At 42.0% G+C, this 15,083-nt stretch overlaps 1 protein-coding gene and 1 non-coding gene across 3 annotated transcripts; one reads left to right on the forward strand and one right to left on the reverse strand.

Moving 5' to 3' along the window:
* The first annotated feature begins 27 nt into the window (after positions 1 to 27).
* Positions 28 to 3,071, forward strand: LOC105904095. Its single transcript, XR_004165447.2, has 2 exons — positions 28 to 704; positions 1,499 to 3,071. It is a non-coding gene; the product is annotated as an uncharacterized LOC105904095 (transcript).
* wnt7ba (wingless-type MMTV integration site family, member 7Ba) lies at positions 3,061 to 11,370 on the reverse strand. 2 transcript variants are annotated; one of them, XM_031582950.1, is made up of 4 exons: positions 10,526 to 11,370; positions 8,620 to 8,846; positions 6,049 to 6,320; positions 3,061 to 5,062 (listed from the first exon to the last, which is right to left on the reverse strand). In XM_031582950.1, exons 1-4 carry the CDS (start codon positions 10,606 to 10,608, stop codon positions 4,583 to 4,585), a joined length of 1,062 nt encoding a protein of 353 aa, XP_031438810.1. In that variant the 5' UTR covers positions 10,609 to 11,370; the 3' UTR covers positions 3,061 to 4,582. The 2 variants fall into 2 exon arrangements, with proteins under 2 accessions (XP_031438810.1, XP_031438811.1); XM_031582951.1 differs by having other exon boundaries at positions 10,522 to 10,589.
* Between the last annotated feature and the right edge of the window lie 3,713 nt (positions 11,371 to 15,083).

Genomic DNA, 15,083 nt, shown 5'->3' on the forward strand with positions numbered 1-15,083 from the left:
AAATATCTTCCTGCGACTATTGAGGTATGGAAATATTTGCTTTTTATTAGATGTGTGTTGCCATCTTTTGATCCACATTGTATCCCTTGCTAGTGCACACTATGTGTAATGAGTATGTAGCCTTGGATAATGAAGCATGTATAGCATATCATGTGTGGAACATTCTAGTCACAGAATGGGGTTTAGCAAAGGACAGGAAAGCCCATTGGTCTGCCTTTGGCCTTTTTAAGTGCTTTACTCAGCACTTTCCTCTGCCTAGAATGGTCTCTCCATTGATTGGGGTCCAGAGGCAGAGCATGTGTATAATTTGATGTATAGAATTAGGGATGTGACGGAGAGCAGTGCAACCCATCATGACGGATGTAACCACATATGTGTTTTCTTTTATGGAAACTTTTTTTTCTCTCCCCCTCTGACTCGGATGACAAAAGGCTGCTCTCGACTACCCTCGAGTTGTGAAACATTGGTGTCTGTTGTTCATTTTCTTCATTTTGCTTTTTTTCCTCTCTATTTGTCTCCCCCCCCCCGCCCCCCTTTCTTCTTGTCTTCCGTGAAAGTGACTCTTATTGAATTTGAACACAAGTGTTAATCATCTCTCTCTCTCTCTGTTTTTCTCTCTCCATTTCTCTCTCGTTCACAGGTCAGAAATTTAGACGGCATTGCACTTATTCTTGACAACTGCAGCATTGATAGCAAAAACCCCTGTATCCTTGTCTCCTCTAAGCCCCGAGCTGGTTTGCGGTGCTATGGTATGTGGAAACTGCGGTCTGAATTAAATGGACCATCATACGAAATTCTAGGAAATTCTAACAAGGTCTTACCTTCTTCAACTTTCCAACTCTCTATGCTGTTTAGATATAGTTGATGTACATGCAGTTTTGTTGTCGTTGTTGTTGTTGTCGTCGTAGTTGTTGTTGTTGTTGTTGTTGTTTGTGCTACGCTTGTTGAAGATGTTGCAACACCCCCCAGTGGGCGCATTGAGTGTAGGCACTGACGCAGCAACTGTTTGAGCCACGCCCTTCTCTCCTTTGGAGCGCTGCTGCTTTGTGTTGGAGGAGAGGGGGCGCTCCGCACGCGGGTCTTTTCACCGAGTGAGTGTGGGACTCCCAGCCCCATCCTGATGTTTCTGTCCCGTGGAGCGAGCCAGGGGGGCTCACGTGGGTCATGTGCACACATCTCTGGTGCACCCGAGAGGTTCAGGGAGGTCGTTTTGCAGAGTTGGAACATCAAAGCTTCCCAAGCCTTTTTAGACATGAACTCTAATGAATTGTATACTACAGAGCTACAAAACAACACATGATTTACTCATTATAATTATACTCTTGATTTTTCTTTTTGTAGTCTCCGTCAGATCAAATTAGCCTTCATGATGTTAGACAAACAAAGTTCACATCGACATACTATACTCATGCTCTGTAATGGACAATCCAAGAATGTCATGAATAATTGTGTCTCCAAACAGAAAATGTTTTTTCCTTCACCCTTTGCTCTGCTCCAGTCATAAGCCAATGGGCTATTTTTGCTATTCGGAACATTCTGGAGAACTGTGTGGAGAACCAGGAGGTGGTTCAGGCTCTGAAGAGGCAGGGCGTGGCTGATGACTCCATCCTAAAGGAGATGGGCTACAAGATGGAGGATCGGGACGGCAACATGCTTCTCCGACCTCTCAAGAAGGACCATTAGTTCCCCTGGGGGGCGGGGGGCGGGGGGGGGGGAGGGAAGAGAGAGGTGACATGCCTGAGCGGACAGGAATGCCATCAGGAGGTGCCGGTCCAGAGTAAGAGCTCTTGACTCTGTTGGCTTAATGTATGTCTTGAGTCATGTAAGGGCTTGGGGACACCAGCAGGACCTTGTGTACACTAGAGGGACACTGATCTCCGTTGCTGATGTTCCTTATTCTCTGAATGGTTAATAGGCAGTAGAGGCTCAGGCTCCCACTCAGGTATCCACTCATGTTACAGTCAGGGGAAGTTTCTACTCAGGGTCAACAGTGCTCTTAAATGACAAGTCAAGTCGTCAAATGTATTTATAAAGGCACATTCCAGGATGATCTTAGTAAGTAGCAGTGATGGGGACTACTTTTGTGATCAGTTGTACAAGGGACCTCTCTTTCCTGAGACACGTGTTGTTTTGGAATGATTGCAGTTTATTTTCCAGAAGAACAATCTTAAACTCATCTCTTTGCTACATCATTTCTAAGAATCCAGCTGAAGAAAACCAACTTTTAACATCAAACAGGAGTTGATCTGTGCATACATCTGCATTAACTTTAGCTCACGCCAGAGCACAGTCCCTATTGGTTCCACTTGTATTGTCTCCAATTGGATCTAGTCAAGAACTGTAAATGGATTGAAGTCTTCACGCAGGCATAAATCAGACAGTGTGTGTTCTCATTTCACTGGGTGTCATATGGCAGATGCCTCCTGACTCCCGACTCCTGGCTCAATCTGGAACAACAGAGCTCAAAGTGAATCAGACCAGAAGCATTAGCTCGCAGAATGACAGCCCTGCCCCATGAATAAGCTGAGTTGTCCTGACACCTCTACAATGCCCTGCTTTACAGACTGGTCCTCTCGCTCACTCCCCCTGTTTTCTCTGCCTCATATTTTTTAATGACAAAATGTTTGTCTGAAACAATCAGGTTTACTTTCCCCAATCCGGCGTATAGTGTGGGGAGCTTATTGCGGTTCCGGTCCCCAGGATTTCAGACGGCTAACAAAACACATCTTTACTTCTGCTCTGCTGGCTGCCTGCAATGCTTTTCACACACAGGAAAACCAGTGCTAGTGCTGGCTGGCTGACTGAGGTGGAGCCGGTGCCTTTGGAGCGTTCACAGGGCATCACAGGGCATCACAGGGCATCACAGCAGACAGGAGCAAAGATGCAATAGATCAGCATTTACAAATCTCACCCTCAAGTTTTTATTATTATTATTATTATTATTAATATTATTATTTTGTACTGGTATGCGCCCAAACTCATGCCATCCCAATTGTGTGTGTGTGAAACAATATATGATTTTCAAAACATGTTTCCATCGCTTCCAATAAAATACTGAAACCCTTTCAATACTTTATTGTCTGATCATGTACTTTGTACAGTACATAAACAACTTTGACTTACTCATCACCAACCCTCTTAGTAGTCTACTGACCTAGACGTTTACACTTTTTGCCAGTTACTCTTGTGAAGACTTAGCACAGAAGTGCAGTGGATTGATATAATTCACAAAACAACCAGGCTACAAAAGCAGGAAAAAAATAAAAACATTTTGATGAGTTTGAAATAGAAGAACAACCTGGGATACTCAGAAATGTTTACATACGCTTTTTCTGGGACAGATATTCAATAGCAACAAACTATGGAATTATTAGAACATTGAGGATAAGGAAAAGAGTAATAATGCATGACATAAAGTGCCATATCTTTTACATATAAAAATATACTTTTAAATTTGCCATAGTTTTATATTCATATAAAACTAATATAAACAATTCTGAATAAAAATGACGCCCAAAATAACTCGATGACCTTTAACCCCCAGACCCCAGCTGTATGGTTAGGCAAATTCCATCAGCTTAGGCAGAAGTGAACTCCCCTGGAAAGACCTTTTACAAGCAGGACCAGTGAAGTGGAATTCCACGTCTCTGGCATTGGTGGGAATGTTCTGTGTACGGTGGGACCATCCCATTGCATATCCATCCAGTTCAATGTGGCCTCACAGAGACTAACGTAAGCTCCAAACAAGCATGCCCAAAGAGCACCAACATACTGAAAATATCAAAGATCAAATCATGAAGCTATGGGTTCTGACATGTTTATCTGGGATGTGGTCTAAATTGCATGAGTTGTAAGTGTGGCTGTATATATGAACGCTATTATCAGCTGGAAAGCAGAGCCGGTTGGGCTGTGAACATAACGAATGTTCTGTCATTATTAGGTATTGCCCACTGTATGACTGTACAGCTGTCACTTGAGAGCTGGCGTCATTTGGCCTTTACAGCTGAGTAGCACTGAAATTAGTTTTCTCAGAGATCAAATTTAAAAGACCCAAGTTCAGCGCCTAACGTCCAGAACCTATGCATTAAGGTAAAAGACTCTAGCTATGACATAAATAAATCATCTCAGTGTTCAAACAGGTCCAGTGTGACTTGACCACTGAAATATGTTGCCATTTGTTAGGCAGCTCATAACTCTCATGTCACAGTCCATCCATTCACCATGGCCACAGCTCCAGACAGGGGTTCCAGTTGAAATGGGTTCTCCTCCTCCTCCTCCTCCTCGTGTTGATTTGTCCCGTAGATGGAGTCATTTAGCTCAGGGAGTAACATCCACACAGCAGGAGAGTTTGATCCACCTTGTCTTTCCATTGGTGGCCTTAGAAATTGTAGTTCAGATCACAGACAGTTTAGTTGAAGGAAGTGATTTTTCTCTAAAAGAGTGACTTATGTGCAAAATGAAGCCATGGAGAAGTGGCATCTCCTTTTGTCTTTTTCTCCACTCCTTTCCTTTTCGTTCTCATCCTCAGTTTCCGGTTGGCTCAGCGGATGGCGTTTTGCTCGCACCCTCCGCATCCTGGTCCTTATTTGCAGGTGAACACCTCACTCCTCTCGCTGCAGGTGTTGCACTTGACGAAGCAGCACCACTGGAACTTGCAGTTGCACTGCCACACGCGGGTGTACTGGTGTGTGTCGTGGCCCCGTCCGCAGCACATGAGGTTGCAGCCGTCGGTGTGAGGGGAGGTGTGGTTGCAGAGGCGCCCCCGTGTGCCCGCGCTGCCCGTGGTGGTGTCCTCCTCGCAGTAGTTGGGCGAGCGCTCAAGGTACACCAGGTCTGTGACGGTGGGTTTCTGGTAGCCGCGGCCCTGTTTGAGACGCAGGAAGGAGGGTTGGCGCAGGCGTGTGGCACGCACCGCCTCCACTTGCGACGCCGCACTGTACCGCTCCTTCAGCACGTAACCAATCTCACGGAACTTGGGCAGTGTTGTCCAGCAGGTCTTGGTGGTGCAGGAGCCTGAGACTCCGTGGCACTTACACTCCAGCTTCATGCGCTCCTCCAGCACCTGGGTGGGTGGGTGAATGGAGACATCAGACACAATATTAGAGTCTGGTCTAGCAGAATGTATTCTTCTTTTCCCTTGTCATGGACTTCATTTGCCTCCTCATGCCTCTGGACGAGCCACCTGGGCCTCATCTATAGCATTAGCATGTGGATGTTTTTAACATTAACATTTTTAGCATTACCTCAAAATGCACAAAAGCATTTGCCATTGGAATATCTGAAGGCTTACAAAAGTGTGCCAGCTATATGTCAAATCCGAGGGGAAAAAAATAAGTTACAGCCAGAAGTACTCTGTAATTTTCTCTACCTTCCTCAAGGCCACATCAATAACTAGAAAAATGTTTCGAATAACCATTCGTGGATTCAGTTACATTGGAGTTAAATATGGATATCTGTAGCTCTTTGATGTGTTACAGATACATTTTACAGACAGATGGCCATTTAACCATTTCCTCGTTCTTTGTGTTTAGGTGCTTCTTCCGAAGAGATTCAATCATAGTGATCCTGACAGTGGTCACTTCCTAACAGCACCAGGTCCTGCTTTTGTTTTCCACCTCATGCATGTTTACCAACTCTTTTATGAGTGTCTGTATTTATGTTTTTGACCGACTCAGTGGTGGTATGATATTGCTCTGGGTACAGAGGAGGGAAGCTGGCAACACAAAGACTTAATGCTCCGTAAATGAATGTACAAACGTCAGGGTTATGGCCGCTCTCCATTTGGCAGCTGCCAGCCTGGGTTTGCATTCTTGTCACATACTGTATGATGAAACCTTCGGCTTCAAACTAAGACCATCTTGATTAATGGACCACATTTAAAACAGATGAGCCCTCTACCAGTATCCGAATAGACAACAAAATCAATATTAATTCAACTTTCAGCATTTAGTCACTAACATTTGGTATTTAGTAACAGTAATTACTTTGTGGAGTCAAAAAAAGCTAGCTAGTGTTCCTGCCTATTTTTTTTAGCATTTGTTGACATACCTTCCGCCCTGCCTCGTTGTTGTGAAGGTTCATCAGCCTTCGTGCATTTTTTTTAATCTCACGAGCGTCCACAAATCTGCGGGAGAACTCCACACCGTACTTGACGTCCGCGGAGCAGCCGCCCCACTTCCAGCCCTCCTCCTGGTTGTGGTAGCCCTGCTTCTCACGGTCACAGCCGCAGTGGCTCAGGTTACCTTGGCTGCAGGAAGCAGTTACTGCGTGAGCCACTCCGGCAGCAGTGATGGCGTATGTGAACGCAGCCTCCTTACTGCCTGGGAGAGGAGAGGATGGGAGCTGTTACAGACGGCTAGAGGCTTCTTTTTTTACATCACATGCATTGCTCCCAGGTACATCATGCTCATGGCTATGTTTATTCTGAGCTACAGAGGTTCTTGTTTACATCAAACTGATATTAGAGAATGCATGGCCAGAGGCTCTAGGCAGTGGAGCTGTCTTTGAGTTGAGTGATACATTTTATGGTTCTGCACCCTGAATAGGTTGCTGATTGGCATTGCAAAATGACCTTGTGTCACTGGTTTGGTAGCCCTGGGATATTCCCACTAGGCATCCTTATGGATTAGTTAGGACAAAAAAGTGACACCTGCTGGTTGGCTTGATGGCCATTTAGTGAATATTTCTCTTGCAGCTGGAAGTAGATGTATTATGCATGACAGTTGTGGTTTGGCACCATGTGCAATTCAGCACTGGTCAGAGTGATCCTTTTACAATGGGATCATGTTGTGTCGTTTTTTGGGGGGGGACTTCACTTTTCTAAGCAACATTCCATTTCAAATGGTGATGCTTTACTGACCATGGCCTCGTTTCATATTGTGGTTTTCATGTTAACAGTATATGACTGTCTAAAATGCAGTTTTCCAACCATGAAAACTGGCTGATAAACGAAATTGTTGTCGTACCATTTAAACCAAAATCATAGGTATTCTGACAGAAACTAATAGGCAGGCAGTAAGACAGCACTATTATGACAACCATTATTTCAACTGACCGTGAAATACAAAGCTTTTCTTCTTAACAATGTTCATTGTATTTTATAGTTGAACACAGTCCATGCTTTTTTTTTACTGCTAAATGGTAAATCTCATCCAGACAGACTACTATGGACGGCATTTATAGTGTGTTTCCCATTGTTCATCTATCCCAATGTCCTCCCCATCTCTTGGACGACCTCACTGGTCTTCCCCATCCAGAGGAGCCATACCACACATTCTGCCTTTCTCTTCATCCTTATCAAATCAAATCACCAGTTTAAAGAATGCAACTCATCCATCTTACCATGGCCAATAGTGCTGTCTCCCTTTCCAATAAACACATTCATATTTACTGCACTGTGAAGAAATAAATATCCGATGTCTGGTGTTTTTTTTTGTGAGGGTCATTTGGTAATCAAAATATGTTGGCCTGAATGTTCCTTAACAGCCCAACTATTAATGCATGGCGTCGCGAGACGGCAGTCGTAATTACATGGCAGTCTTCCAAACTGACAGACCTCTTCTCGGCTTCATGCAAGATAGAGACATACTGTCAGCTTTGTGGTTCTTTGACCTCAAATTCTGAGCAAAATAGGAGACCTTCTTGCTGTTTATGAAGTTGCGTGTTGCATTGTCATAGTTGTGTTATATTGACTGACTAGTATTATGTGGACTCCTGCGCGGTTCCAAAACTCATTTTATGTTATTACAGTATTATGATTGGTGGCCTGGAGTGTTCTGTTCTCTTTCAAACCTTTATGGTAGGCTGTCAGCCCAAATTGTCATATACTATAGTTAAGCTTAACTTGATATGTGTCGGGTCTTATTCCCTGGCATCTGAACAAAATTACAAAGTCAACGTTTCTCTACTTTCATTTAATTTGTTGTCAAGTGTTATGTAGCTGTCTTAACCTTACAAATGTAAGACGGATATCAAAAGGGGTAAGAGAGGAAATGATTCTACAGCTACATTAGAATACTGTGAATTCTGCAAGGGCTGAAAAGTCTCATTAGACTTGTGATTGAACTGTGTTGTGATCTATGGGGGATGACGTTTAGGATATGGAGACTGCATGACAAGGCATGTCACAAGTAATATCATTCCTAACACAAGAGAAATATATATCATCCTGCACTGGCCAACCTACCCCTCAAATAAATAATTGTTACCAGAATTGTTCGGATAAGACACATTTCCAAACCACTCTGACCACAATAAAAGATTTCAAACTGAGAGGCAATTCCTGCAAGAGCATTGTTTTTAAGGCCACTCGCCCTGAGGAATTAATTTGCTGAATGTAGACTTCAAGCCAAATTCTCTGTTTCTTTAAAGTTCCTTGAGAAGATGCTTCCACTGCCATCCATTCAGTATCAGTAAATAAACAAGGTAAATAAGGTTTAACAAACTCTAGCACCTTTCTTTAGACATGCAACGGACAGATTCATCCTTTAGTGTATTTATCCTCAAGTCAGGTTCATCCTACCATTTCCCCAAAGCAACATCACTCAATGTCATCATGAAACTCTAACTACCAGACTACAAACACAACTCCTAAGGACTCGACATGACCAGCAGACTGACCTACTCTCAGCTCTTGACCGAACACAGTCCTCTCCCCTAGGGCAGAGCAGTTCCAGCGCCCGTAGCGGAATTGGTATTGGCACTCGTTGATTCCCAGCTGGGCACCTTCGCCAATGACGATGATGGCATCAGGGCGGCTCTGGCAGATGGCTCTCTGACGGGGGGCTAAACCAGGGATCTTATTGCAGATGATGTTGGCACCCAGAGCAACCACTGAGGAAAGGGCCCTTTGGAGATGACAGACATTCACAAATATGTTAGTCAGAAAAGCAGAAACATGCATTCATCAGTCCTTACTCTTGTGTTGAAGAAGCTGAGTGAATTATTGTGACTGTTTCTTCATCGTAACAGTGAATGGCTCTCTGCTGGTATACTGTGGTTCAGCTATGTACAAAGTAATGTAGAGGAACACATAAAAATGCCATGGAAATGTTGTTACAGGATGAGAATGTGGTGCAATTTATTTCAGCATAACATGAACACATGGGTCTTGCCTGGTGATGGGATCCATAAAGGCACCCACATGGAGGCAAGGAATGGAATTCATAAAGACAAAAAGAGAAACAGTCCAAACAAATTAGCCTACTAAAGTGTGCTGCTTCACAGACACAAACACACACACAAACACACACACACACACACACACAACTCACCTCCTCCTGAGTGCCTACTAAAGTGTGCTGCTTCACAGACACAAACAATATGTAATGAAAAGTCAGAATATGCCATGCAGTAAGAATGTAAGCACACAAACAAATGGACTATTCCAGTAATTCATGCTGGATCATTTCCAATTTAGTTTGCAATGTTTAAAAACTCTGCAGTAGTGTTAAGCTCTCAGACAGGAACTACCCACACAGAGAAAGTGGTGATCACTTCCAGAGATAACACAGCAAGCTGGTGATGCTGTACAAAAGATTACTTTAAAACTAACATGTCCAGAGGAATGTATATTCCCTATGATGTAACTTAAATTCTTATCCCAGGTATCTTTAAGTCCAAGGTGAGTTATTGCCTACCACCACTACACAGAATGAATCATGAAACTCAGCCGTTAATCGCACTTTCAACCGGTTTTGTTTGGCACGACGGTGGCCAAGACTGAATATTAAGCAGTGGCTTATGCAAACTATGCTCTCCCAAGAATGAAAGAATAAAATCCCCAACTTTAGCCCAGCAAAGAACCCATACCGTATACTCCATATCATACCAATAACAATGCGAATTAATATGCAAGTGAAATATATCTACATGATTAAACGGACGGGTAAACTCGTGTGAGGACCTATTGGGCTAATTCAAATAGAGCCAGTGGTTCTGCTAGTGTAAGCAGATCACGCAGCACGCGCTGCTCATTCACTCCCTCTTTTCTAGATGCGGTCTTTGAGGCACTGAAATCGGCGCGTGAGAAAATGGAGTAATGCGTAAAACAGTCTGCGTGGGTCTGGTTTTCTGGCAAATCGATTTTAATAACTTGATAGTCCTATGTACCGAGTTATCATAGGCTACACATGGCTGTTTAAAACCACAACATGTAACCTAGAAATGTTAAAATAATTCACTTTTGAAAGAACAACTACATAACTATGACTACAATATATTTAACCAAAACTATCTTGAACCAAGAGCCAGGTTGTCATAGCGCTTAATATACTGCACAGCACACAAGCCTATTAACACTGGATACTCCCTTCTATCAGTACAGTCACATGAACATTTTGCGTTACAGGTGCTTCAGATATGTCACCAAGATGCCAAACTCACCGCATCCACTCACAGCGTACCAACCTGCTGCGTATAACTGACAAACAAAACAGTTCACTTTGTGAAAAGATGAATTAGTCACTTAATACTCAGACTTTCCGTAGTCAAAAAGCGAAGTGTAAAGTAAGTTGTGCCAACCTACAGGTAGCTACCGCTGGTGAGGATGAGGAAGATCTGTGGGTAGTAGACTGACAGCAGAGCATTGCGTGATGAGATGATGAGCATGGTGACATTGAACAAACGGATACGGTATGTTCTGTTTAAAAAAATTAAAAACGCAAGTGCGACTGTAATTCCTGACTGAAGAGTGTACAATAAAGCGGAGTATCCTTGCTCTTTTGTGGCCGTTTCTGCGGTAGTCGGAGGAGCTTTGGTGCTAAGCAGCTCCAAGCTCCCCGGACCATGCGCTAGCTGCGGGTGCGCAGACAGGATCCGTCATCTCATAGTAATAGGGGTTGTTTTAGACTGAGATCCTCGGTCCGAACTCATGTTGAATTCAGAGATGTAGGATATCACGGATGTGCCCATCTTGTCTCTCTGTTCTGCCATTGGCAGAGGGGGGCCATGCAGTCCGCCCCCCTTTGTGGTATAAGTTACCCTACTGTATCCAGACTGCAAGGAAAGCCGTTCCCGTTTTGTGGGTCATATTGTGAATTTCACAAAATAAAGATATTTTAAGTTTTGCATTGGGATACCACAATGTTGTACCAGGTGTGGCGTAGATATGAGGCCTATTTTATTCAAACTTTTTTGTGTTGGAATTGGAAAACAATGACTCTGGTATGTCTGTGCGCACCACCCCTACAGTAATTGAGCGAAATTCAACTTTTGGCATTGATACATGTAAACAGTGAGAACAAATCGACCAGGACAGACACTGAATGGTGGTCACGAAATGGACGCCTCGCATTTCTCATAGTAAATGATGCACGCGGTGTCTTTCATCACTTTCCTGGCACAGGTTCAGTGTCAGGTTCAGTTCAGCAAAGTGCGGGGTCGGAATATGTGGTTTTGGGGATGTCTGTGTAAGGAGTGAAAAAAAAAACAAAGACAACTGTGTCGACGTGATGCCAACAAACGCAACAAATTAAAAATAATTGTGTTATAGGCTATATGTGTGTTATAATCATGTTAAAATGTAAAAAGTCGATGAGGAAAAGTGTATTTAGATTTAGTCAGAACTTTTAAACTGCTTATTGATTTCATTTAGAGGAGAATTGATGCAATTTGTAGCATCTTTTAATAGGTGTAATTGGTTATCATTTTCTTACTGAGTCTTTGCCGTTTCTTTTTTTAACGGGCACGTTCTTGAGGTGGTTTTAATTGGTTCATTGACATTTTGAGTCATTTTCAGTGTTCTATCTTATCCAGTGTGAAACGAGTAGAAGGGCACCTCCATTTGGCGATTCATGGAAATGCACTCTATTTTCATTCAATCCGAACACCTCAAAACATGAATTTCATGAGAAATGCAATTGATCTAATTTAATATTTAGGATATCAATAGAACAAACCTTTTTATTTGGCTTTAAGGGGTAAAAACAAAACATTTTAAGATATTTCAGGTAAGAACACCATGGTTAGAAAACATATTGCCCAACATTTGGATGCCTCTGGCTGATGAAATCCCTTGTTTATACCGAGCTGTAGTCACAGAAGTATATCTTAACGATAATGCTTCTGGCAGTGGCTCAGAACCACTTTAAAAAGTACAGACCAGTCCTCCCATGTGCTCGTAAAAATTCTCAGAAATGGTTCCTTCTTCCTTTGTATCTGGAGGTATAGGCTTCATTTTAGTGGACCTCCACTATTTAGAATGTAGTAGTAGAGCAGTATTGTCTTTTCCCACTTTTTTTAAAATCTCAGGGGACCTAAGGGTATACCAAATTGTATTTAAATGTATCTGTGTTTCTATCAGAAGTTTATGAATAGAAATATGCCAACTGCTCTTAGTCAGCACTAAACAGGCTGCACAGCCTCAATAGAAGCTTACTGCAGTAAGATGTGACTGTTGCCATAGTAGCAGTTACATTGTAAACATACAGTAGCCTAGACAACAGAAGTGAGTACCTCCCTGTGCAATATTCCTGTCAATGTCAAATTAGTCCAAATTGTATAACCTTACAGTATTTGCGTTACTTTTTTATGTCCACCTTTATTCATGATGACAGGCTCATTCCTCCTGAGTATGGAGGATACCGGTGTTGCACAGATCTCTGGAGAGATGTTCTGCCATTCCTCAGAGATCATTTGTTTCAGCTGCTCTTTGCTGGAGTGGTTGTGTTGCTGTACCAGTCTCTTGAAAATACCCCAAAAGGTGTTCTTTTGGATTCAAGTCAGACAACATACTTGGTCATAGTTTTCACTTCTTTCTGAAACTCTTGTGTGATTTTGGCAATGAGCTCTGGATTGTTTACATTTGATTAACATTGATAAGCCCTGTGCCAAGTTCTGAAGCACTTGCCTTGTCTGTTTTGTCAGAGCTAGGTTGTGCAAGTAGCGCACTGTCAGTAGCATCATTTAAGGAGGACGGCCACCGTGGCTCTGATTAGTGGTACTATTCGCTCCTTCTATACCTCCTGATTACTGATGCAACTGTGTGCAACACTGATTTTTAGTTGGTCACCGATCCTCTTCCATCCTTTTCCATCTTTGTATAACTTGTCACAATCAGATTTTTTCAATTTCTCCGGCAATTCCTTTCCACGTTGAGCCATGATGCAGACATGCAAATAGACACAGCCCATAGCTCCACAACTGAGAACCTTTTGGTGTTCACAGGTCATTTCATAACCATGTGTTGAGCCAAAGAGCAAACTGCACTGTAGTTTACACAGTACACCTTCACCAACACACCACAACCACAAGGGGGCACCGGCTTTGCGTCTGGGTAACCTGTAGGGCTAGGGCTAGCTAATCTAGATTTCACCCTGAAGAAGAACTAATGACGGGATGATTATTAGTTATTAGTAAACAGTCTTGAGAACGGTCACACCTGTCGTCGTTGAGTTGGGACACTGTTGGATTCCTCCTTTTCTCCTTTTTTGGGTTTATTTGTGTTGTGCACATTTGGTTTTTGTTTATTTGTTATTGAGATTGTCCCAGTTTTTGAACTTCCTGGAAGCTGGGAGTCTGAGCTCCACACTTGGGCAGACAGAGCTTGAGTTGACCCATGACCCTGGAGGTAAGATGGTGACCCCTTGACCATCCATACACTTAGCTTCTTACATACTGACTAACACATCTAGTGCAAACTAGGTTAGGGACTTGGGTTTGGGAAACTCCTAAAACCCTAGGCCTTTCTTGTGAGCTTCTGTGCCACACTGGCGTTCGTAACATGCAATTGTTCATCCAATTAGGCTAATAGAAAATCATAGGTGTACTTGATCCTGTTTCAATGATCACATGTTTTATAACTTGTATGTCAGTGATCACATGAGTTTCAACTTTGAAGCCTGTATTTGCCATTTAGTCTTTCTGAAGTGTTTGTTTTTGATTGTTCACTAGAGGAAATGCAAAGAGGTGATTCAATTTTGAATAATTTGACATTTAACTGATATTGCACAAGGGTGTATTCATGTCTATTGTATACTGTATAACTTAAGTGATATTGCACAAGGGTGTATTCATGTCTATTGTATAGTGTATAACTTAAGTGATATTGCACAAGGGTGTATTCATGTCTATTGTATAGTGTATAACTTAAGTGATATTGCACAAGGGTGTATTCATGTCTATTGTATACTGTATAACTTAAGTGATATTGCACAAGGGTGTATTCATGTCTATTGTATAGTGTATAACTTAAGTGATATTGCACAAGGGTGTATTCATGTCTATTGTATAGTGTATAACTTAAGTGATATTGCACAAGAGTGTATTCATGTCTATTGTATAGTGTATAACTTAAGTGATATTGCACAAGGGTGTATTCATGTCTATTGTATAGTGTATAACTTAAGTGATATTGCACAAGGGTGTATTCATGTGTATTGTATACTGTATAACTTAAGTGATATTGCACAAGGGTGTATTCATGTCTATTGTATAGTGTATAACTTAAGTGATATTGCACAAGGGTGTATTCATGTGTATTGTATAGTGTATAACTTAAGTGATATTGCACAAGGGTGTATTCATGTCTATTGTATAGTGTATAACTTAAGTGATATTGCACAAGGGTTTATTCATGTCTATTGTATAGTGTATAATTTACAAACACTAGTATGAGACAGATTTTCCAGAGGGATGAGAAAACCATATCATGTAAGTGCAAACATATTATAAAGCACACACATACACATGTACAGCAGACCCACTGCAGACCACTGAAAACAGATACATATTACAGAGAGTGATAGGCGAGATTAAAGAGGTTTGTCTTAAGTGCACGTTTAAAGGTTTGCAGCAGTACACAGTTCACAGTTGCAGTGTCTAATATTTGCATAGATATCCTGGGAAAACTACATTATTTTAACTCTGATCAGTCTGAGAAAAGGTAATTAAATCTGGAATATTTCTACAAACTCAGTTAATGAGGAATCTTGTGTATTTGACATGCCATGATTAATGTGAACTTTCTCTCTTTTGAGTATTATCTCCCAGCACATAAAACATTCTCTGAAGGTTGTAATTATAGACTATAGTTTGTAATTACTCATAGACTATATAATTATAGACAGTATATTGAGATAATGTAT

The sequence above is a fragment of the Clupea harengus genome, chromosome 16 (assembly GCF_900700415.2).
Source record: "Clupea harengus chromosome 16, Ch_v2.0.2, whole genome shotgun sequence".
Classification (NCBI taxonomy): Eukaryota; Metazoa; Chordata; class Actinopteri; order Clupeiformes; family Clupeidae; genus Clupea; species Clupea harengus.